Source organism: Tetrao urogallus (assembly GCF_951394365.1).
Source record: "Tetrao urogallus genome assembly, chromosome: 17".
Classification (NCBI taxonomy): Eukaryota; Metazoa; Chordata; class Aves; order Galliformes; family Phasianidae; genus Tetrao; species Tetrao urogallus.
In genome coordinates this window covers 5,812,056-5,836,579 of record NC_136830.1, presented here as the reverse complement: position 1 = coordinate 5,836,579, position 24,524 = coordinate 5,812,056, and the positions used below count along the sequence as shown (strand labels likewise).

The window sequence follows — 24,524 nt, the reverse complement described above, 5'->3', positions numbered from 1 at the left end:
GGTATTTGAAATCTGTTTTCTGTGTCATTTTCCTACAGAATGCATTTTCCAGTTTATTTTGTACATTATATGGTATGATAAGAATTTGTCTTTGAGTTACCTAGTACTTGACTGCTGCAGGGATCTTCTCTGGTTACATCTCCCTTGGAGTTACTCAGCAGTACTGACTATTCTACACAGCCCCTATAGAATATTTATTACATATTTCTTTGTCTTACTACTGACATGTATTTTGCAAAGAATTAGCATCCTGATCAGAACTAACAGTTTGCAGCCATCTCTTTTTTGAGCTTAGCAATGTTTTGGCTTTGAAAGGCATTTGCCAACAGTATCAGTCATGTAGTGATATCAACTGAGTTAACACTGTCTTTTAATTTGAAATGTTTTGTAGAAGCCATGCGTGGCCGTACTGGATGATCATCGATTAAAGTAATTGTTTCACTTTATTACACAAATAGACCACAAGAGAATAGCATTGCAGCCTCAGAGTGCACTGCTCAGAGTCAGACCGCGCGTCTGCCTGCAGAGGACCGGGGTTATGCAGTCCATCGTGAGTCCATTCAAACATCACAACTCTGGGCTAGAAAGTCCTCTTTGTTCCCTCACCAAGTGGACAGACAGCTTGCTTCTCTCCATGGAAACACAGTGGCTGCAAGTAGTGATGTTTGCAAGTGTTTCCTCCTCAAGTGATCAAGTCACAGTTTCAGATGTTTTGTCCAACCAAGCCTTGTGCTGCACCTGAGCTGAGGAAGGAGTGCTCTGCTGGCAGCGTGCTGTCAGATGGCAGCTCTGTTACAAGAACAGTTGGCGCTGTTACGTTCTTGTAGTGACTGTCGGGTTCTGAAGTGAAGTGAGCTGAGACTTGAACCTTGTCTTTCTTTTTTTTTTGCATGTAATTATGCATGTAGTTCTTTTGTAGTGCCCGGTTGTTAAAATGCGGTCTTGAAACAGTGGTGGATGGCAGTTTCTTCTTCAGAAAGTGTTTTGCTTTGCTGCAGAGCTAAGAGCAGGAACACTGCTTTTTGGTACCAAACCTGCTTTTGCTAAGGCTTAAGTGTTTTCTGAAGTGATTGGGAAAGCTTGGCCACAAACCCACGTGTTTATTTGCATTTCACATGTGTGTTTCGTTAGTGGGCAATATAAGGTCTGAATGAAAACATGCTTTGTTTTTCTTTTGTATTCTGGGGTAAAATTCTTTTTTCAGGAGAGCTGAGAAAGGTTCAGAGGAGCAATGCAAACAAATTGAGACAAGTAGCTGGCTGTCCTCTTTTATAAGCACTCGGATGAGGTGATTGACATTGAGGTAATTGACATCTGGAGCCTCTTGGAAACACTCAAGTGCGTCATGCCTAAAATCCCTTGATAAAAACTTATGTGCTGTTTGGTGAATTCTGTTTAGAGGTGCTCCTGTCAAGGTCCTACCTCTTTCAAAGATAGAAAATTGCATTTTCACTATTGCAGTAAGGCAGCAGTTTATCATACTGTGCCGCATTTTAGCAGTTTATTGCACTGAGCTACAGTTTCACTAACCCTGAAATCAGGGTATGACAGTGGGGAGGGTTGTGTTACTTCTGACCCAGTTGAAGGCTTGTGTATTGAAAAAGGCAAATGACACAGCAGATACATAACCCGTGATGTGGAGAGTGGGATTAAAATATGAATTAGGACCCTGAGCCAGGAAAGGCAGTATTAGAATGCTCTGGCTTTCTGTTGCCTAAAGGCTTGTTATATACATGTATTAATAAATATTTACTTGACACCGACAAGATGTTGTTTTGGGGGGTGTTTGAACGTGGTTGTTTTTTCTTTTTGTTTAATATTCTTTTCCATGCACAATATAAATGGTTACTAACTGAGCAGTGCTGAATGCTGTGTCAGGAAACAGGGGATAAATGTAAGTGCTGCATTGACAACAGAAAAGGAGTATTTGAACTGAAAAGAACTAACCTTGATATTTCTTGCATTTCTGTCCTTCCTTATTGTGTGGGCTTGTCCTTGTTATGTGGGTTTTGATGGATAGAGGAAAAAAACAGGGGCATGTATGGAGAGCCTAGCATCAGTAGGCAGGAAATAGGGCCTTCAGCACAAGGAAGAGTTGCACATGTATGGGAGAGAAAAAAGATGAGAATACGGAAAAATATGATGCACTCCAATTTATCAGAGAAGGAAGGTGTGTAGTACAAGGAAAATACCAAGTGCTTGTCCTGTGTCCAGAGTGACACCTTATGTGGTCCTCTGCTTTTCTTCTGTATAACAGTGTGTATCAATTCTTCTGCAGTTTACTCACATTTATGGTCCGTCCCTCTGCTTTGATTTTGGACAGACAACTTTGTTTTCATGTTTGTGAACGTGAGAGCTCTCACTTAAATGCTAATAGTAAACTGCTATGCGTCTTGCAAAAGCGATGAAGAAATGTCTCTTTGGTAGCCGTAGCTCTGCAGATGGGTGTGTGACATACTTCTGGCACTGCTAGAAAAAGTGTTCAGCAATCTGCCCTGTGCTACTTAGAGTTTTTGTGGAGTATGACTTAAACCGTAGATAAATCATGCGGCCAAGGTGGTAATTAATACTAATTAAAGTATAGTGTTTTTGCAGACTTGTTAGGAAAATGACTTGAATTTGGCACAGCCAATCTTGAAATAGCCGTAGCAGTGTTTCACTTTGCTGTTTAGATTCACAAGGCGGTGTGACTGACACTTTTTCACAGTGAATTGATTTTTAGGAGCACTAACGTACTATTTTACCATTACTGTAATGGTAATTAATAATAGAGGAGAGAGAAAATTTATCCTGATCAAAGACATGGATGTCTTGTTTCTTTAGTCTGTATGGCTGCCTTCCAGCAGTCCCTTCTCTGAGCAGTGTTTCTCTTGTCCTGAAATGCATGGTGTGTGCTGTGTGTACACCAGCACTGCTGGCCGTGCCTCTGGGCAGTCTGCAACTGGGCAGCTCTGGGGTGGCTGCCAAAGTGCTGAGTGCATGGCAGGGCTGGGAGCTGCTTCGTGGTTCATCTTTGTCATGTCCTGAGCAAACTGTTGAGCAAACAGTTCATTGCCCCATGCCCGTGTTTCCTTTTTCGTCCAGGTTTTTGTTTAGATTCGTGCCCTTTGAATTCACAGTACAGATGAAAAAGCTTTGCTAAAGCTTTTGTGTCAGAAGGAAGATGCCTTCTGTGGCAAAAACCTGGTGGCACTGTTCCCTGCAAACCTTACAGCTGGTGTCCGAGTCGGCCACGCGGGGAACCGTCCCTCCTGCTCTTCCCAGAGTGTAGCTGGGACTGTGAGCCAACATGCCTTGTGATCTCAGACATGCGATTCCCACTGCCTCGCGCTGCTGATCGCCCTTAGCTTTTTGGTTCCAGCTCTTAAAAGTGTTGCTCCTTTTAGCTTAACATTCTCTGTTTGACATTCCCTGTTCCCTCTTGCAGTTAGTTTTCTGGTCTCAAGTTATTTTTGCTGGGATATTGCAACGCTTGAAAAATGTGACTGAAAGCAGTAGAGTGCGCAGAGCAGTTATATCTCTGCGTAATGTTGTTAGTAATGCTGTTAAGGACTTTGTTTTTCTTTCTTAAAATAGCCTCTTAGTTTAAAGCTCAAGATGAACGCAGCAGCATTCATTACACTGAGTTATATATTAACTTCTATATTCTACAGGAGTTAAAATACTGATTTTCTTTCATGTCAATATGTTTCTATACAGGTTTACCCTAGAGTTGGAGGACAGAGACAATTCTATTGTATCCATGTTGGGAAAGAGGTAATTGCTGTAGACAAAGAGGGTTAACGCTGGTATCACAGAAAAATGAGTATGTTAAAACCAAGTGGACTTAAGGCTCCATCAAAGACCGTCAAGCATGGAAGTACGTTACTGAAAGCACCTGCATCTGTTGCAACTGGTAAAGAATATTTCATATCTTTTCCCTTATTCATCTTCCAACAAAAAATGCGGTGAAATCTATGAGCCCACAACATTCCTTGTATTTATGCTAGAACACTTCTGCTTGTACTTCTGATCTAACAAAACTGCCTATTAAACATGCAAAAAAAATCTCAATAGTTGAATGCAATCTTGGTTCAAAACAAACTTTTTCAAATGCTGCACTGTTGAAAGCATAGGGATAAAAATAAAAAAGACACAAGGAAAACCATTTTAATCCTGGCATATCCCTGCTTTCTCTAACTGATAAGATTTCAGCATGTTACAGGTAGAGGGAAAGTATCTGCTGTAAGTATTAAGTACATTAGCAGTGTTGTTATCTGAGATAACCACACTTCTACAAGTACAGCAAACCTACCTTTGTTGTTGAACATTTTCCCTGAAATAACTGTGTTTAAAAGGATGCACTATAGTGTTCAGACAACATAATTGCACGTAACATTTGATAATTCTTTGAATTGGTTAAACATGTAAAATACTTTTAATACCCTAAAACAAGCTTGCAAATTGCAGAAAGTCTCGAGATACAACTTTTCTGAATTACGAGTGTATTTGATTCTTGTTGCTTTCTCATGGTGCTCAATTCCAGCTCCAGCAGAAAAGGCACCTTCCAGTGACAGGTCCTCAAGCACAACCACTGCAGACGCACACGACGACTTTGTGGATGATTTCAGAGTTGGAGAGCGTGTTTGGGTCAATGGAAATAAACCTGGCTTTATTCAGTTCCTTGGTGAAACACAGTTTGCTCCAGGACAATGGGCAGGGATCGTTCTAGACGAACCAATCGGTAAAAACGATGGCTCTGTGGCTGGAGTTCGCTATTTCCAGTGTGAACCCTTGAGGGGAATATTTACAAGACCATCAAAATTGTCAAGAAAAGTGCTGACAGAAGAGGAAGCCAATGGTACTCAGACAGCTCATGCATCTAGAGCTACATCACCAACCTCCACATCAACTGCCAGTGCGGTGTCCGCGTCCCCTGCTGCACTTCCCCCAACAGGAATTCCACAGAAAACATCACCACTTGCTGCTAAAGAACATTCTACTCCTGCTCAGTTTAGCAATCTTTCAAAAACTGCAAGTGGATCTGTATCAAATCTGTCTGAAGCTGGATCACTAAAGAAAGGAGAAAGGGAGCTCAAAATTGGAGATCGAGTTCTGGTAAGATTTCCCCGCTGCTACTGAGTCTGCTTTTTGATTAAGGAGTTGTAACTTCTGCTAATGCTCAGAGCTTCTCTGTTTCCTTGGTTCAGGTAATGTAAATTTATGCTCTGTCTTTTCGAGGTTAGTCTTGTAAAAAACCTCCAGGCATGCTCTCCCCGTGCAGTTTTGCATATTATAGAGAGATCTTTACAGTACCAGTACAAAATGGTTAATCTGGCAGTGTTTATTCTATCATGTTTTTCCAGTGTTTTGTTGAAGACCAAATGATTTTATTAGCTTGGATGTAGTTTGTCCTTTCCATAACTGCAAGAATTACAAACATGCTAAGTAAAAGCTGAGCTTGTGAGAGATTTCTATGCAGTTCTCCTGCCCTATTCAGGGCTGTGTCTTTAGAAAGCTAACAGTTCAATAATTGATTGTTCTCTCGAGTAGTGATAGGCAGCAACAGGAGTAGTCATATAATGCCACTGATCACCCAGGATTTACGTGTTCTGTTGGTGATGTGTTATGTTACTTGGCTGCTGTTCCTAAATTCAGAACCATAATGCTTCTGCTGATGTATCATTTTCATTCTTTGCAAAGGGAGCTAAGTTTTGCTGCTTTAAGCATTTTTTTTAAGTAATTGTGTTGTGTACCTTTTCTGTTTGTATGAATGTTATATGGGCTGGCATGTGTTTTCTTGTAATGGCAGTGGGAATGAAGATACACCATTCATATCGCAGTTTGATTTTAGTAAAGTCCCAAATTCTGGTTTTTAAATAGAAAATATTAAACTTAGTATTTCCTCCTCCCTGCTTCCCGTTTGCCTTAAGTCTTCCTGTTGAGTCATCAAGTAGTAGTTTGAGGTTTGGGGCAATTCCTAGCACAGCGTGACAGTGATGCATATCTATAATTTACATGCCTGTGTAAGTGCACAGGAATATGAGTGTTAAATGGACAGGGTTCAAGTCTATTGGTTTTTAACCCTTCCTGGTTTTTTGTAGCTCTTCAGATTAACTGCAGCACTTCCCAGCACCTCACTTGTTTCACATTTACACTGACAGCAGTAACTTTTAGGTAACACGTTACACAAGGAGATGAGAGGCTTGGTGGTGTTTGTACTCAGCACAGGACTTCCCCTCCAAGCTCCTGGATCTGAGACACGCTGCCACCTGACTGTGCTGTTGCTAATCTCTAACGAATAAATGCTGCCCACATTCATCTTTCTTGCAGCTCGGACTGACTGCTATTGAATACTTAGTGAAAGTTCTTAGCTGTGCTGTGCTGATTACAGATATGAGGAAAACAACTGCTGGGAACTGTATCTCAAAAACAGTGAGCCTCCAGCAGAGTAAGATTGCAGTTCAGCAGAACAATGAATTCATGACAGACAAGAGCTCATTTGGGAGTCTTATTAAAATGCTTAACTGGAAAAGTGTGTCCTCAAGGGCAAATTCATGTATGGGTAAGACACAGCTCATTAGCTAAGATTATATTCTAGAATGGACTTCAGATGTGGCTCAACTTTGTTGATCTTTGCGTGTGATCTTAGGGTGTGGAGTGTTGCACTGGAGTATTTCAATCTGTTGGGTTTTTTCTTCAACTTTGATTTTAGAATGTTTTTAATCAGACTTACCTTGAATTAATCTGTTCAGATTTTTTCTTAGCAGCTGGTTGGTTTTCGATGATACTTAAAGCAACCGAAGTTAAATCATACAAGGTTTTTCTGCCCAGTCTGGCTTATCAAGAAGCAAGAGGATATTCTAAGAAATGCTGAAATGCCAAAGCATGTTTACCAATTTATATATCTCACAATTGCTTCTTTTCTGTATTACAAAAACACAAAGTTGACTGAGGCTTGTTGATCCTGTGAATACTGTGTTCAAAGCATTTCAGGCTTGACAAATCAGCATTTCCCAGCAGTTATGCTTTATTGGAACATTTTTCAGTTCAAATTGTCAGGGCTGTTTTTGCATTGTGTCACAACGTGCATTGAAAATTAGGATTATCTACATGTCCCACATGTGCAGCCCCCCCCCAACTTCTATGGGAAAGTGATATAGAGTCAGTAATAAACAAGGTTTCTGGTGTTACATTTCCATTCCTGGTTATTTAGGTACAAAGAAAGAATCCTGAAAGATCTTTCCTTAATTCCATTACCTTTAGGAAGAACAGTGGTGACACAAACAATATGGGATTCTCATTCAGATGCTGCTCTGAGAAAAGAAATTCCACAGGAGAAAGCACACAAATTTGAGAGATGATCACCTGCATATTCTCAAATGCCTGAGAGCATTCCATGCTAGGTTGCATTGAGCAATGCAGCAGATGTGGAGATGAAAAGGTGCAGAAAGCTTTGCATTGCTGTGCAGGCTTTCTTTTTCTAAGATATCTGACATTAAAAAAAAAAGTTAAATATCAAAACAGGAAGTGCTTAAAGGTGTGTGGTAAGTCCACTGAGCAGGTGGCTGCAGAAGAATGCTTGCAGTAGATTTGCTGCAAGTCAGCTACAGCTCTCTTTTTTTTTTTTTTGTTCCCCTCAATTTGAAGAGAACATGTTCCAGGCCATTAAATCAATGTAGTTCTTCATAGTCATATTTTTTTTTTGTAAGGAAAACTTGAAAATGGTGGAGCAATTCACGTAGTTGTGATTTTTTAGTTCTCTTCCCAGAGATTCTAGAGGAGTCAAAGCAAAGTGAAAGCAAATCAAAATGTAGTGAACACACAAGCTGAAGTAGTGTACCTCTACATGGATATTCCACAGCAGAAAGAGCCATATTTCAGATTTCTATCATTTACTCCTCAAAGACAACTAGGTGAAAAGAGCACGCAAGCCCCAACTGTCTTGGGAATCTCTGACAAGTCTGTTCCTCACATCCCAGTATCTCTGAGCTAAATTCACCAAGCTCATACTTAATTGCTTGGCTGACTCAAAGCTGAGCAGTAATTTTCCTTTCTCTAATAAGTATTATGAAATACTTCACATTAACATGTAGGAGTTTTGGAAATATGGGGAGATGAGATACGTGCTAAAAAGAATTGTGCATTCTGATTTGTAATTTGTTCTTATTCAACTTTTCATTGATGTGTAACTTTTCCTGAAAAAATAGCTGAACCAAAGGAAAAGTCATTAGTGCAGAGAGTAATCAAATAGCTCTGTCTTAACCATAATTTCCATTCTTAACAGCTGAAGTACATTCTAGAATCTGGATATGATTTAGTGGTTAGAGAGAGAACATTGAGCAGCCCGATCCCACATTTGGGGTTTGCTGTAAAGTAGGAAATGTTGGTGGAGAAGTCTGTGCTTCCTCCACTGTGCAGGTTGGGCCGTTACTGGTTCTTGACAAAAGAGTGCGAAGTTTAACATAACTGTAGGCCATTTGCCTACTGAAAGCTAGGCTACAGTTTCAGCATTGTAAAGCTAATATAAATAACAATTCTTATGCAGAAAGTGATCTCTCTTGTCTTCCTTCTCTTCCCGTGTGCAGCGGAAGAGTTCTTGTCACCAGGTAGTAAAGCAGGTAGGGAGGGAATAGGTCTGGCTGAAGACTAATTCAGAAAACTAATTACTGCCAGGCTAAGCTGGTTTCTGTTTCCTCTTTGAGTTGCAGCCAGAGAAACTGTTTGCCCAGGCATTGCAAACACTTGCTATTTACCAGCCCGATGCAAAGTTGTTTTAAACAAACAAACAGATAAAACCAAAACCCAATTTGTTGAAAGAAAATGGGGAAACCTGCTTTGTATGACAGTTGTTGCGCCTGTTGAAGGTTAAAGAGGCTTTGAGAGCATCTTAGGCTATTTCCTGGGGGGAGCAGATGCTGTATTTATAAATAAATAAATAAAAATCTTATCAACCTAAGGGGCCTTAGCCTTCTCAAGGGATTAAAGTGCTTTCATTCATTTAACCAGTTAGAGCTTCATCGTGCTCTGCCAGTCTGATGCTTCTGAGCTGAGCTGAAAAGCTGTAACTTGGGCCTCCATCCATATGTTCACAGAAGGTTGCAAACCAGATTTACAGGCGTATGCTGATGTGGCCTTTTTGCTAAGTTACTATCAGTGCATGAATAATGCCTAATTTATTTTTATTGTCTCTGTTTTGCAGCGTGCCGTGTAAATTACTTGTGCTATTTTTTTTACCAAGTTCTTCAGTGCTGCAATAGGCGGAGACTGAAGCAGATTGTTGTCAGATTTGTTTCAACCCGTGTAATTTATCTTCAAGTAAACATGACGTAAGTCTGTCAAGTGATTAAATTCCAGCACTCTTAAAACCACTCTTTCAAGACTGAAGGGAATTTCTCACAGAGAGAGAGGTTTCTCCCTTTAGAAAGACTTCCTGCATTGTCAGTGTGGTATTTTTAAGTTCTCAGTTTTCTAGTTTCTGTAACATGCTGAATGCCACGATGCAAATGGGGATAGAAAAGGAAGAAAGGTTTGGAAGTGGAGGACATGCAGTGGCTGTGTGCTCTGCTGTGGCTGTCCCCTCTTGAGCCTCATTTGTTGTAATTGCAAAGGTATGCCAATGCATTGTAATTGCAAATGCATCGCAGTGCCTGACTGCTCAGCCAGCTTTCCCTTTATCCTTGAGCTGACTCTGAGCTATTCTGATGGCTTTGTTATGGTAAGAATAGAAGTGATCCTCATATTTGTGTAAGTACAGTTAGACAGGGTATTTTAGAGACTGAGACCATAATGTAGATTTGTGGAGTGGTTGCTGCTGAATAAAATACATTTTTGAGAACATGGCTGTGGGGTAGAGAATATTCATAGAATTTGTATGTCATTGTCCTGGTGGTTTTTCTCTGTACAATCTGCACCTTTCTTTTAGTGTTACACTTCAGCATTTTTCAGGACATTCATTACCTGCCTGCCTGCTTGTGGATAAGTAAGATGTTAAATTCGTTTTGTTGCAGCAAAGTGCAATCGGTGGCTAATTATAAGTCCCGTTGTTTTGGCAGTTCCTTTTTAACATTACACTGGACGTGAGTTATTGTCATAAAATGGCTGCAATAGGTGAGATCCCACCCTCTTTGTTAATGGTTTGTTCGTGCAGTCTCTGTGTTGGACCTTGTCTCCCTTCCCCGCCCTCAGCCTCCCCAGATAGAGTGATAGCCAGGAACACTTTGTCCTTGCTCATTTCAACACAGGATGGGCGAGGGGACAGTTGATTTATTTACTTACTTAGCGTCGGCCTTTGCTTTTTTTGTGATGGCAAATTCACATGTGGCTTTTGGAGTGTGAGGTTGCTGTTAGGTTTTTATATTGCTTCCTTTGTGAATCAACTGACTGCAGGAATTGAGCCTCAGTAGCAGATCATATTTAATTACTGAATTAGTTTCTTCTGGCAGTGAAGGGTTGTGTGATAACACCATGTCTCTGTGTCTTATTGCACATTAACTCTGTCTGCCTTGGCCTTGATTTTGAACTTGTTGGCTGGCTGTGGCCAAATTTGATAGAAAAGTAGAGGTTTCCAAGGTAACTCCTTTTAAATTATATGCAAACAGATAACTAAGTGGAAGACAGATAGCGTATACCACAGGTTTTGGAGCTGCACTGTGCTTTCACAGATCTTTTGCATGTCAGAGAACCCATGTGAACTAGGTCTCACAGGTTTGAAGGACTCCATTTATGAAGGCAAGGCTGGAGGTGACTTGCTTACAACACACGCTCCTGCAGGGTGAGTGCCAGTTGCAGAAGAGCTCTATAATCTCACAAATAAAACTGTAGTGTGACCCAACATCTAGAAGCCACGGTCAGATTTGTTTTATTTCAAATGTAAATATGTTTATAATAATGGAGTGATTAACTATGAAAATAGACTGTCAGTTGAACCTTTCTTATGGTTATCAGCTCTGATCTAAAAACATCAACACATACATTAGTTCAGTAATTACAGAGATAAGTGGGTAAAATATAAAAGCCTGGATCAGGAGAGCCAGTGGAGATGACCTGATGGTTTCCTCTGGCCTTGAGTAGGTGAAAGGATCAGTTAAATACAGTTTCTTCTGCCAGCTGGAATTGGTTCCTCTAAGTTCTGAGAAACAGGAGAAAGAAGATTCTGATCAGAAGATCCAGGTTTTTTTCAAGTATGCTGTGTTTGTTGGGATGTGTTCCATGTTACACAGACGCTGTGGTTTGAGTGGTTCTGGAAATGCCCAGGCTACGTCACAACAGAGATGTTGCTTCAAAATGATTCTTTAGAGAGGCACCATGTATCAGTCCTTAGGCATGAGTAAGTGGTACCATTTTACAGGCCAAGTTTCAGGCAGAAGATATCCTTTCTTCTAAGTGATTTGTATGTCTTAAACACACAGTTTTAATGTCAGTTTCACTTCTTAGACAGTCTCTTTTTTTCTGGACTTTTTTTTGTTTCTCTCTTTTCCTCGTCTTTGGAAGTGCAGCTCTTCAGACACTCTCACGAAGTCTGACTTGCTGGTCCCAACATGCTTTCATCAGAAAGTTTTTGAAGTTATTAACAGCCTCAAGTTTACAAACCTGTTCTATTACTTCACTTTGCATTGCAGCAAATTAATGTAAGCCTAGTTACAAAGTGATAAATGGAACTTAATCGCTTTTCCCATGTGTTTGGAATAATAAAAGTAAATTCCAAGCAAATTTCTTCACCTCACAATGGCCAGTAGCCTAACCTAAGTACTCTCAGGTGTTACTGCTTTACATTTCACGGCTTGACTATCTTGGGTGTGAAAACTGATCTAAACAAATATATTTTTAAAGTATTATTTAGTGACCCACCTTGGCATGAATGAAGGTCATGGAAAACTGTCTTTATGGTAATGGTGCCTCATTTTTCCATATAACTTTTAGAACCTGTTAGTGGGGGGCTTTTTCAGTCCTTCATGCAATGCTAAGAAGTAGATCCACTGGCAACTGCGACGTCTTATATATTTTTTTTTTATTTTTTGCTATAATCTTTAGCAGCTTCTCTTTGAATCGTGTAAATAACAGTTCTCTTTTTCCATATTGGAATATACAGAGCACTGTGTATAAGTCTGTTTGTGTACAGCAAATTTTGAGCATAGAAAGCCTTTACCTTCTTGTATCTTACTGTAGCACCTCACATTGTTCTGCCAAGGGAATCAGTGATGGTCCTCTTAGATGCTTTCCAAGCAGTTGTGGCATTACATGCAGAGTGCTTAATTGCAGCTGGAGGCAAATCTGTTGTTTGAGGCAGAGGTCTGTGAATGGCTGGAAGTCTTCAGCAGACGCAGGGGTCTGCAGCGAGGGGTGCTGACCCTGTATCTGAAACCAGAGCTTTTAGAACTGAGCAGAACTGCAGATCTAGAGTGTCATCAATGCTATTAGCTCTTTACTGCCATAGCGTGCTGTGGCTGCTGCTGTTGGTAAGGATAAGCACTTCAGTACTTGCAGAAGCCAGAAATGTAGTAGCTGGTTATTCGGGGAAGCTTGACTGGGTTTGGGAAAAAAAACAAATTCTTTGGCATTCTTCCTTTCATCTTGTTTAAAAATAAGCCCGGTGCCATGGTTACAAGCATAGTCACATTGCTGTTTCTCCTGGGATCTCACGTTGTGTGTCCCCATATGTTCCTGGGTTGTGAATTCCTCTGTTTTCTCCCTCCCACCGGGCACTGGGCTGTGGTCCCAGGCACACACTGTGAGGCGGGGATGGGGTGGGATGGGATGGGATGAGACAGGAGCTTTGCTTCGAGACCATCTCCTGGTTAGTGATTTGGATGCTTTGCAGCTGACAGAAATACCATGCATTATTTTATTGAGAGTGGCAATGAGCAGGACTAAGGTGTGGAACAGAAAGGAGTGCATATTCCACACCGAGGGCTAACCAGTGTTTTACTGGCAGCAGCTCTGCGTAGTGAGGGATTCACTTACAGCCTGAGCTGGCAGAGCAGCTCCCAGCAGCTTTCCTGTCTCTGTGAGTCTCTGCATGCAGCGTGCTTCAGAGAGCTTTGTCTTGCACACCCCACACACCTTGATAAGGGAAGGTGGTGGGTTTGTATTTATTTTTGTAGCTGACTTCCTACAAGACCCCAGTAGGAATCCTTGGCCAGCTAGCAGTTCCTGAGGAGTCCTTCTGTATTACTGCAGACCTGCCTGTTCTTCCAGGGGACACTTCTTATCTGGGCTATTGTTTTGGTTTTCCTGCCTCCTTTCTTTAATGGGTTCTTTACTACCTCTGTTGATTTAACTCACTTTATTCAGGCAGAAAACTGCAGGTTTGACAAGGGAAATACCGCACGCACAGCACACCGGTCTTCCTTTTCATCCGAAGATGGCATCCAGATGTTCTTAAAAACACAAAAACACCAGAAGTTTCTAGAAAAGGAATATGTATAAGGACAACTTGGAGACTGTTGGGACTGGTAGCACAGACAGTGATACTGATACAGCACTGAAAGCACAGACACACGCAAATTTTTCCCTCCTGCTGCTCAGTTAAATTTTATTTTGATGTTTTATGTTTATTTGTTGCGTATTTTGTACTTCTGTTTGTGTTGTTTAACCTCTAGAAAAAGTTCTGTATATGAGTGGGTAAGTATTTGTGGATTTCAGGAGTAGTTCTTCCAAGAAAGTACTGTTAATGATGTTGCATCTTCTTTCTTGTTCTGTGCCACAGGGACATAGAGGTCGGGGCTCCATGGGTCTGTTCTGGTTGTTGTGATCCTCTCTCACTAAAGCAGTACTCCTTTTTCCTTAGAGGGGAAGTTTGTCTGTTCTTTGCCAAGAGCACCAGATACCAAACATTCTACTAGTTACTGTATTAGGCTGAGTCACAATGACTGTAAACTGTGTGTTTTTACTCTCTCAAAAAGAATAATTTGTTCCAGTAAAACGTAAAGGTGACCTGCAGATTAAACCTTGTTTCGAGACTCCTTCTGATGAGACAAGAAAAGGGAACTGCTGCATTATACAGGGATGAAAGAAATCTATCTGCTTTCCCCTTTTAGTAATGTCAAAAGGGTTAATTGTTCTTCCTTGGTTTTCTGAGGTTTTAACTGTGTGGATTAGGATTTTCTACTCATCTGCTGAAGCCTTGAATTGCCAGCAGAGCTGTCAGCTCTGGGAAGCTGATGAGTTAGAAGCTAGAGCACAAATGTGTCATGTGCTGGGCACTGATGTGGTACTTTGAGGACACTTGGTGCTTTCAAGCAAGATAATATACTCCATTTCCAGTTTACTCACAGTTAACCTATTGTGTGAACACTTCCCAAATGTATTAATATGACTTACCTAGTTACTGTGATTGTGCATCTTAATTTATGGTACAAGAAGCATGCAGTTCTCTAGTTATACTGGGAAGCTCCCCCCAAGAAATACGATGTCAAAATCCTAACATACTTTTTAATGCATAGAGAAAGGAAAAATGCAGTCTTTGTGTTAGCAGGTTACATCCAAGCTTTCTGTCAAGGCTGCAAAATATATTCCTCATCACATAACATGTGCTGGAAAATACAAGTAAAAAAAAGCAGTGACCCTGAAAACATCCATGTTGAATCCAGACTCTCTTGAAAAGAGAGTTTTCACCAACATTTGCCTGTTTTCATAATGCTAGATACAGGCTGAACAGATTTGCTCACAAATGGGGCACAGCATATTGGCATTCTGACCTGCAGGTGTCCTGCAGGTCTGGCTTGTTGCCTTTCTTGGCAAGTGGCAGTCACACCTTGTTTAATTCCTCCTTTCTTCACCTAATTTAATTCCTCCCTTCCCTGGGAGTTATAAAAAGCTGTATCTTTCAGACATTGTAAGTGACATTGTAAGGAACATGATCACAATGGCTGTAAAGACGTAGTTTTTTAGGTTTGGAAACAAATGATTTCTAATCTTCTATTTAAAAAGGTTAAAAAAAAAAAAAAAAAAGGGAAAAACCCACTGCTCCCTGAGAACTCAAATAGCTGTTTAAATCAACACCTACAATTTTGTCAGTTTAAATTACGCTGTGCATTATGCTCTGTTTAAATTCTCCTTAATGCAAGGGAGTTATGCTTGTAGGTTCTGAACTATTCATTTTCTCTTTCCAGACAATTTGGTTGTGCACATTTCTTCAGTGTATTAATACAAAATCTATAGGCAAGGAATATGCAGCTTGAATTAAAAGTGGTCACATCATTAATGTGATTTGTGAATGTGGTTGTAGTGATTGTTTTTTCCACTGGATTGTGTGTTTCATTTGTAATGCATTAAAAATGGTTGTGTGCCTTCTTGTTTCAGGTGGGTGGAACAAAAGCTGGAGTTGTGCGTTTCTTGGGAGAAACTGACTTTGCTAAAGGAGAATGGTGTGGAGTAGAGCTGGATGAACCTCTGGGAAAGAATGATGGAGCTGTTGCTGGAACAAGGTTAGTTTATCATCAGATAGCAGCCACCTCCAAGATCTCGTGTTTCTGTGTTTCATCATGTTCTTTTTGTAGTGTTTTACATGTAACTTTCCATCAGGAGTAGTTAGGCTGTGAACCTGACTGCAGTGGTAGGAGGGGGATCCTTACACACTGATTTAAATTTTGTGACAACTGCACCTCTCTGAAAGTCTGCATCAACCCCACATTTACAGGAACAGTTGATCTCTCCTAATATCCACATGAGTTTTATTCATAGATTGGTAATGGAAATCACAATTTCCTGCTTTTTGAACTTCTGCTTGGTTCTTCATCTTGGAATGAATTCTCAGTTAAGAAAATACCTCTAGATGTCTAAAAGCTGGATTTAAGGGAAATTGTCACACATTACATGAACTGAAAGCTCCCACAGCCTCATTTTAAAGACTGGTAACCACACAGATGCTTTCAGAAAGCATTAATTCTTATCACAAGTGACCTTTATTTCTCACTTGGTACAAGGAACTGCCCTTTATAAAGACAGTTTATCATGGATGATCACAGCTTCAAATTTTAGATGCCTTTTGTTTGTAATTTCTCTATAATCAAATATGTGAAATATATAGCTTATTAATTTAATTATAGCCTGATTTTATTTTTAACTCTGTTCTCACTTTCTTTGCTGGCAGCTCAGAGAGAAAGGATGTGTGTGTTAAAGTTCAAATCTGAATGGAATTTGTAGGAAACTGAGCACGAAAGGGGTTCTTCCTGTTGCATTTCTGAAATGCTCTGTGAGAGTGTTGTTGCAGCCTATCAGAGCCCTTTACCAATTCCACTGGTTTTTTGGTTTGCTAAAAAAAAACCACAAAAATTGCAACTTAATATAGATGAGGCTGTCAGCAGCTGTTACCTTTTCCTTTATTACTGGTACGCTACTGAACAGAAGTCTTTGTGAAGCCAGATTGTGTACATGGAAACCCAGAAGTTAAATTAGTACTCTGACCTGTTTGCTTTATTTTTTAAAGGTACTTTCAGTGTCAGCCAAAATATGGTTTGTTTGCTCCTGTCCACAAAGTTACAAAGATTGGATTCCCATCGACTACACCGGCAAAAGCAAAGACAACGGTGCGAAAAGTGGTTGCGACTCCTGCAGCCCTGAAACGAAGCCCAAGTGCATCTTCCCTGAGTTCTCTCAGTTCTGTGGCATCTTCAGTAAGCAGCAAGCCGAGCCGTACAGGACTAGTAAGCTTCTTTTTCTATTGCATGCTTTACATTCCCAAGCAGGAATCCACGTGGCACTTGGCCTGTGGTCTTGCATAAATTGAGGATAGAACACATCTTGGAGAGAGTACAGTATGCATTTAATTGTGTTCTTTTTCATTCAAAGCATGCATGAAGGAAGAAAATCTTAGCTAGCCCTGAAGAGTAGCTGAGTATTTGAATATTTAAGCTCATACAGTTAATTTGGGCTAACTGAGTTATTGCAATAAGAAAGGGGCTTGTGATGCCAACAAGGCATCAGTGTTCTATGACTGAAATCTGCATTTAGCAATTCATTTTTCCTAGCACTGCCTCTGTCATATAGGGTTTGTATTTGAGGATCTGCTATGCACTAAAGCTCCCATAGCATAACTTGTTTCATTGAGGAAATCTTCAAATTTTCAAAAATGTAAAAGGCTTTCTGTTGCTGTTAAAGAGATGAGTCAGCTGGGAAATACAGAAGTAGCAATTATCAAGTCTTTGCTGACAAGAAGCCTCTTTCTTTTTGATTTGGTTTTTAATCCCTTGAATTCATCTAGACGAGATGTTGCAAAGTTCAGTGGCTTGGGTGAATTCTAACACACTAATTCCACCTAATACACTTACTATGGGTTCTTTTTAAGTTACTGTTACATAAATGTCCTAATCTTGGGTTACAGCAGTAAAATGGTGATGTTCTGGGAAAGCTGAATTTAAGCCTCTCTTTCAAGGCAATTAAAAGCATAGAAATAATTGTGGTTTTTTTTCTACAGCCACCCTAGATTTATTTTTTTTCCCCTAAATCAGTGTGCATAAGTACATCTGACTGGAAGGAGATCACTGACTCCCAGTGGTCTGTATCTGGTTGTCTGACATACTGCTCCACTGACCAGCAGGTACAGGACAGAGGTGATGTACCACAGTCCTTCAAAACTGAAGCAGATTATGAGTGAGCAGAGGTCAGCAGTTGGTCAGGGCAGTGGGGTTAATACCTCATCACAGCAAGCATACAGATTTTTATTTGGCACAAATGGAGGGACTTTATAACTTAATCCAGTCTGGAAATTGTACTCCTAGCTACAGAGTGCCCCCTAGTTTGAACCTGTTGAACTCAGTACTACCTCACGCTGCAGGAATGGATGCTTGTGGCCATTTGTGGGCTGACAGTAAAGCTGACACACTTTGTGAATGTCTTCAGTATACTTACTTTATGCTGTGTTGTGCCCTCCGCCTCTTGCATGTTTGGGGCCATTCAGGTTCATCCTAGCTGTAGTTCTACAGATTAATTCATTTATAGCTATACTCTTAACATTTAATCCTTCAGTTTTGTTTTGTTTTTCCAGAAGAACCTTAATTACAAGGATAGAAATGAATGTTTTAATCAGATACCAATGTACTTCAGGAGGTATTAGCTGTGAAGCTAGCTTTTTAAGTCAAGGTAAACACCTTGACCCTGAATGTCTTGTTGCCATAGTAGAGGCACAAAATGCTAGTTGGATTTCCAAAAGCTTTTAATAGAGCATTTGGAAATGTTATACTGTTGCTGTTGACCCAAGATAATGACTTGGTAACAAGAAAGGCAATGTTATTTACTTGCTTTAAAGATACCTTTCTTTTTTTAATGCAAAAAAACTTCATGGAAAGCTAATGGATTTGTCTCTGTGTGCGTCTACCAAACCTGCCTCAGACTGAGGCCAGCCTTTGTTTTTCGCCTCAGTCCTTCTGTCTCCTATGTGCTGCCTGCTGGTTGTTACAAAACAAACTTAATACATAGGTATGGCTATTGTTAAATTCCCAAAATAAGTAATTTAAGGTGAAGCAAAAAAAAAAACCAACAAAAAAACAACAACCCTTTAATAAAATACTTAGAGGAGAAATTACGATAGGTTACAGAAAACAGTTGTTTCTCTAACCCTAATGTTTGTAGAGTCTTGGAGACATCCCTGGTTTTCACTTGATAAAGAACAGTTTTTAATGTCCTTGCTTTGTGAAGTTGACAGAAACATCCTCCCGGTATGCAAGAAAGATTTCTGGTACCACAGCCCTGCAGGAGGCACTGAAAGAGAAGCAGCAGCATATTGAGCAGCTCCTGGCAGAAAGGGACCTGGAGAGGGCAGAAGTTGCAAAAGCAACCAGTCACGTGGGGGAAATAGAGCAGGAATTAGCACTTGTTCGAGATGGACACGACCGGGTAAGAGCAATGCTGCTGTTCTTAAAACACAGACTGTGAAACAATTGACTTCATTCCCCAAATCGCGTTTTCTAATTGAAAAGGTCTGAGAGTAAGAGCGATGTTCTAAACCTGCGAGATCTTTTGTGTGGGAGCTTTGGCTTGATAAGAGCCAACCTGTGACATTTAACAAATGTTGGTTAAACCTTTCTCCACATCTCAGTGAGCGATGTTTTCTTTTGTTATGTGCATCTTTTGAGTATCACATTCCTGCCTCTTCGTTCATCCCTTTACCACTCTGTGATTACTGAGGTATAAATACATAACTTGCAAAAAGAAATCATATCATGTTTGTCTTAGATTTTGTTCTTATTCCTGGTGATTAGCATGTACTGGAGATGGAAGCAAAAATGGACCAGCTGCGAGCTATGGTGGAGGCTGCTGATAGGGAGAAAGTGGAGCTTCTCAATCAGCTCGAGGAAGAGAAAAGGTAACCCAAAACTGTCTTCATTACTGTAGCTGTTAATAAAACAAACTTTGCATTAAAAGTAAATGCTTTGTGACTTGCAAACGTGAAACAAATCTTAAATAATACAGATATGAGAAGCTATTGTATAAAACAATATTTCTGCTCATTGAAGTTAATATTAAAAATAAATTCTTAAATTCGATGAGGGAAGAAACCCAAAGAAAATTGTACTGTGATGAATTACAGCTGGTAGAGGGAATTTTTTTGGTGACTGAACATCCACTCAGATTTGGTAGCTGGCATTGGTTGTGTAACAAGCCGAGTGGACTTGTTTAGAGGCTGTAACTGTTGTTGGAAGATGGATTTCATGGAACTTATTCCTTCTAGTATGGCCTTCAGTTGCGATGGATTTTGTTCCTACTTTTATGAAGGTACAAATGGATCATGCCTCATCTTTCAGAAACACTTCTTCAAAGTGAAAATTTTCATAATCCCATTTCCTGCCAGTGCTGGATTAGGAATTTACAGTTTAGTGCTCTTGTGAATAACTTATAACTTTTCATGTGCTTCCACACCGAGTCTGTAGCTTACAGGAAATCATCAAAGCCCTCAATTTTAGTGTCTTTTCTAATTGATGTTCTTAACGATTTGAGGAAAAGAATTGAGATTATCAAGTAGATGTACAAAGCTGCTTGAGGAAATGATCTGGTGCATTGTTTTGATGCATTCCGAGTGCTTTTGAAAAGCTGAACTCCGTTTAGAAACCAAACCCATTGTGAACCTGCTCTGTAGACTGGTGTTCTCCCCTGCAATGTCAGCCTCTCTGAAAGGCCTCCCTAAAACTAGGACACACAGAGGAGAACGTGCAGTGTTAAGCCTGGGCAATTCCCTGACAGTTTGCACGCTTCCTTTTTGTTGGACCTGCTTGCACTGAATTTTCGAAATAGTCGAGTTGGGTATGGAATTACTTTTATGATCTCTACAAAATGATGCAGTGTGGGTTTTTTGTTGTTTTATTTTGTGGATTTTTTTCTTAATATTTAATTTTAAGTAATAACAATTTTTAAAAGCTTTGCAGCACCTCCATTAGCTTGGCTGTGAACCTCTTCTCACTGGATGCCAGGCTGGGGGGGTCTGTTTTTCCGCAGTCCTCCATGGCCTTGAGCTCACCTTCAGTGTGTTGCTAGGCAGCATAACAGTGCTGTGTATGCCTGCGACCCATTAGCTGAAGTGACGTTTTATAGCCAGTTCATGGCTTCAGCAGAGCAGTATTTCTCCTTCCTCCTAGTCACTCTAGGTGTGTTTACTTTGAAAGCTCTGTAATGTGTATTCGAGTCAGTCTCAGCAGTAACGTTTAGTCAAATGATCTTGAGTCCTCTGTTTCCCATAGCACAGGGGTGATACCCACTTCCATGAATATAGTAAGTTGTAATTGTCCTTTTTTTTTAGTCGTCTGTCCCTTGTATCACACGTTGATGCAATGATTTCTACATTGGTCAGCCAAGCTCCATGCACCAGCAGTGTGCATAGTTCAAAGGAAAGAAGGCATCTTTGTCAATTCCTTTGCCACATCTTACTGTGTTTAAAGGAGGAGATCTGTCCCCTTGTTCGCTGGGGTATGCCAGACTTGGGGAAGGAAGAAGGAACTTTAAAAAACATTTATTTCAGTTCAAATACCAGCTTAGCACTTCTACATTTGATGGTGTGATTCTCCTTCTAAAACTCCTGTATGGGCAAGGCAAGCTGTATCCGTGCTTTTTGCAGGTATTTCCAGCCTGCATCTTGCAGTCCATCCTGACAACCAGCACGTGTTTGTCTGTGGTAGTTTTGATGCAGTTGTCCAGCACACTCCTGGAAGGCTCTCAGGAATCCCGGATGTTTCCTAACTTTCTGTTTTCCTATCTGATAGAACATGTGGAATGTGTGCAGAAGGATGAGGGGGTGAAAGAAATAGTGCTGATGTAGAGGTTTTCTTTCTAACTCATCAGAAACTGCAACAAAATACCTTTTTCATAGAGCTGTAGGACTACTGCTTCTTTAAAGTTGTGCTTTAATGACAACAGTTTTCCTCCTCTTTAGTGTTCTTTGTAAAATTATTCTGCTGTTGTCATGTTTCTGGTGCTTTGCTGTCCATTGTCCATGGAAAAGTGAGCTGGAATGCATTTTCCTTCAAAGTTATCTGAATTTTAATCAACTGTCCCCACAGGAAGGTTGAAGATCTTCAGTTCCGAGTGGAAGAAGAATCCATTACCAAAGGAGACCTAGAGGTAAAATATCTCCAGCTTTGTAAACAGGATATGTAGTAAGACAGAGAAATGCAATCAGTTCCTCTTAATTATGCTGTCCTTCAGAAGACAAAGGCAGGAATGATTAATTGATGCAGTAGTGGTCCAAATGTATGCAAAGCGCCTGGAAGTGCTTCCCATTTCTGCAGTCCCTGATTAAGCTAACAGTCCTGAAACTGCACAATCACGCCCATAATTCAGTTATAGGAAGGGTTTTACTATGGAATGGCCATATTTGTTTAGAATAATTCAATTCACAGAAAACTCAATTTAAAAAATATTTTTATTATGATATATTATACCTTACTGATGTTTCTTTGATGGCTTAAAAGTAAGCACCAAAAAAATATAATCTTAAAATTATGAAACTGACAATTAGGTATTTATATGTTTGAAAATGAGTATTGAAGGCAAGGCAGCCCATTTGACTTGGCCTAAGTTTTTTGAATTATTTATGTACTTTCCTTAGGTAAGATTTATTAACAGAAGAATGTTCTCTCTGGAGATCCATTGTGTACACAATCTAAACAGCCATTTAGGTGTGCATAAATAATGGTTTGTAATTATGCAGTCAGATTAGGAAACATCTGATGAAGCCTTACTGTCAACTATTTGAACACTGCCAATTTTAACTCCAAATGTCAAATTAAAAAGCAAGATATTTTAGTTCTACTCTACTGTTGTTTAAATCTGAAAAATACTAGAAATAACCAAATTAATTGACACATATCCCTGTGAACCATTTATGATTAAAGTGCTAGCCTTATGGAAATGACTCATTTCATATAACATTTCTTTTATTTTAGTCTTCCATTCATTTTAAGATACCTATGTAGACTCTCCATAGAATGCTCCTTTTATTGTTTAGTCCATGGAAACTTTCAGTTTTTTATTTTTTGTTGGTCATGGCAAACCATTGTAAAGACTGGTTTGTCAAGCAGCATAGTTTCAAGAATTTAAGCTGAATTCAAGATAATGAAGCGTATCCTGTTGTTTATGTTGGAACGATCAAGTGCTAAGTCTGCAGGTGAAATTTTTTTTTGTTGATTTGTGTTTTAATTTTACTAATAGCGAAAGAGGCAGATTTCGGAAGATCCAGAAAATGTAAGAAGGCACTTAAATGTGCAGAGACATCCCATGTTAACAGATTGTGTGCAGAAAATGCTTATACTTATTCACTAACTGCATAATCTGTTATTGAAACATTGACTCTAGTATTTGTGTGCATGTTGCTTTCAGAGCAATTACAACATTTATCAAAAAGAATGTGTGTAATGACTAAACGTTGTAATCCCCACTGACTGCAGAGAGGGCAAATGAAGTCAGAGTTCTCTGGGGTCAAAACCTTTGCAGCTGATTGGAGAGTATAGGAGCTTGTGGAAAAAGGCTGCCTGGGATCTTGAAACGTCTTTCATTTAAATGTAGGATTTTAGCTGCTTCACAAAATCCTGCTTGTTTTCCTACAAGCTCCTACTGCTGTTCAACAGTAAGCAATGATCCAGTTCTTCTTTCTGAGGAAGAAAAAAACAGAATGTTCCCCAGCTCCCCTTAAATGTTTCTTTTTTCTCCTTGCTTTTTTGGCATAAAATGCTCAGGGGAGTGATAATTAAAAACATCTTAAAAATTAGTGTACAAAGCTGTCTATTTTAATGTATCTTCATGTACCTTCCCTGTGAATTATGCAAGACAAATGTATGCAACTAGATAACAGGAATTGCTTTACAAGACATTAAAGCAGCCCTCTTCCTTCCGTAGCTCAGAATAGTGGAATTTAAATGCCTTCTCTGATTGGATTTAGGAAGAACTATCACAGGCTGCCTCCTTTGCTGCATCCCCAGCCAAGATAGGAAGTTCTCAAGACTAAAACTGGTTTCCTGCTGTGCATTCTTAGGTGTTCCTTTTGCGAAGCTACTTCAGCGATCCGGGTCTCCTCTATTCTTCCAATCAGGCTCACGGTGTGTTAGAAGTAAATCTGCATGTGCCCTTTCTTTTTCTCATTTTGTGCACTCCTTGTTTAATCCTATCTTTACTCCTGATTTCCCTATTCTAATTTTTTCCATTAAAATGGACATCTTCACTCTCTGAAGGAGAGGATGGCTGATCACTTTGTTTCCAGGCTAATGCTTCATAATCTCAGTCATGTTCTGTGATTGTTATCCCAGCACGAAGGGACTGAAGGTCTTCTTGCCCCTACCCTAGAATTGATTATCAGCATTTATGGCTTCAGCACAATTTCACAATTTGACTTTTTGATGGAGAACGTAACCAAAGGTTTATTTTGATGTGAAAGTAGCTAGAATACACAAATGCTGAAAATAGCTGATGACTGCTTTCTGACATTTGGTTTGAGTAGAATTCTTTAGGGTTCAAGCCAGAGTAAGGCTTGTCCCATTTCCCTCTCTCTCTTAATCTAACTGCAGAACTTTGGAGAAAGGGAAGATGCTTCATTTATTGCTTTTCTTTTTCTGTTTTTCTTTTCTATTCAATTTAAGGTATGCAATCCAGTTCTTCTTTTTGTAGTACTCTGCTCTTGTCAGTTTATTGTGCACTCCAGTTTCCTCACAGAGGACCATAATTCTTCAGACGTTGCTCTTCGGATGATCAGTACTTTGATTAAAAATTTTGCAGTGATTGTTGCCTCAGGGAAACTGGAGGCTGTCCCTCAGAAATCACATTCGTTGAAAGAATAATCTTCTATCTACTAAATGGGGAGAAAGTGTCCAGCAAAGATCTCTGGAGTAGTTTTGTTTTGCTGAGTTTTTCTTTGAGCTTTTATTTTCATCATGGTAGTATTTTAATTTCTTCTTTGAGAGATATTGGAGATGGCATTTAAAAAGCTGGTAATCAGTGGTGGTGTATCAGATCTTTGCAGTACTAACGTGATGTCTGTAAAATTAATGATGAAAGTGTCCTGGTTTTTACATAGTATAGAAAATCTTCAGATAATGTATCCTGCAATGATGAAAGGAGAATTCTGC

The 24,524-nt window shown here is 39.8% G+C and overlaps 1 protein-coding gene across 1 annotated transcript in view; it reads left to right on the top strand.

Moving 5' to 3' along the window:
• Positions 1–3,801: 3,801 nt before the first annotated feature.
• CLIP1 (CAP-Gly domain containing linker protein 1) overlaps positions 3,802–24,524 on the top strand; it is a gene marked incomplete at both ends in the record, with an annotated part of 52,157 nt that continues 31,434 nt past the window's right edge. Inside the window, 8 exons of the mRNA XM_079543854.1 lie at positions 3,802–3,895; positions 4,526–5,097; positions 15,283–15,407; positions 16,409–16,625; positions 18,616–18,813; positions 19,179–19,282; positions 21,468–21,528; positions 22,618–22,650. Of these exons, the coding sequence (XP_079399980.1) occupies positions 3,802–3,895; positions 4,526–5,097; positions 15,283–15,407; positions 16,409–16,625; positions 18,616–18,813; positions 19,179–19,282; positions 21,468–21,528; positions 22,618–22,650 (1,404 nt within the window). The remainder of the gene's footprint in view (positions 3,896–4,525; positions 5,098–15,282; positions 15,408–16,408; positions 16,626–18,615; positions 18,814–19,178; positions 19,283–21,467; positions 21,529–22,617; positions 22,651–24,524) is intronic.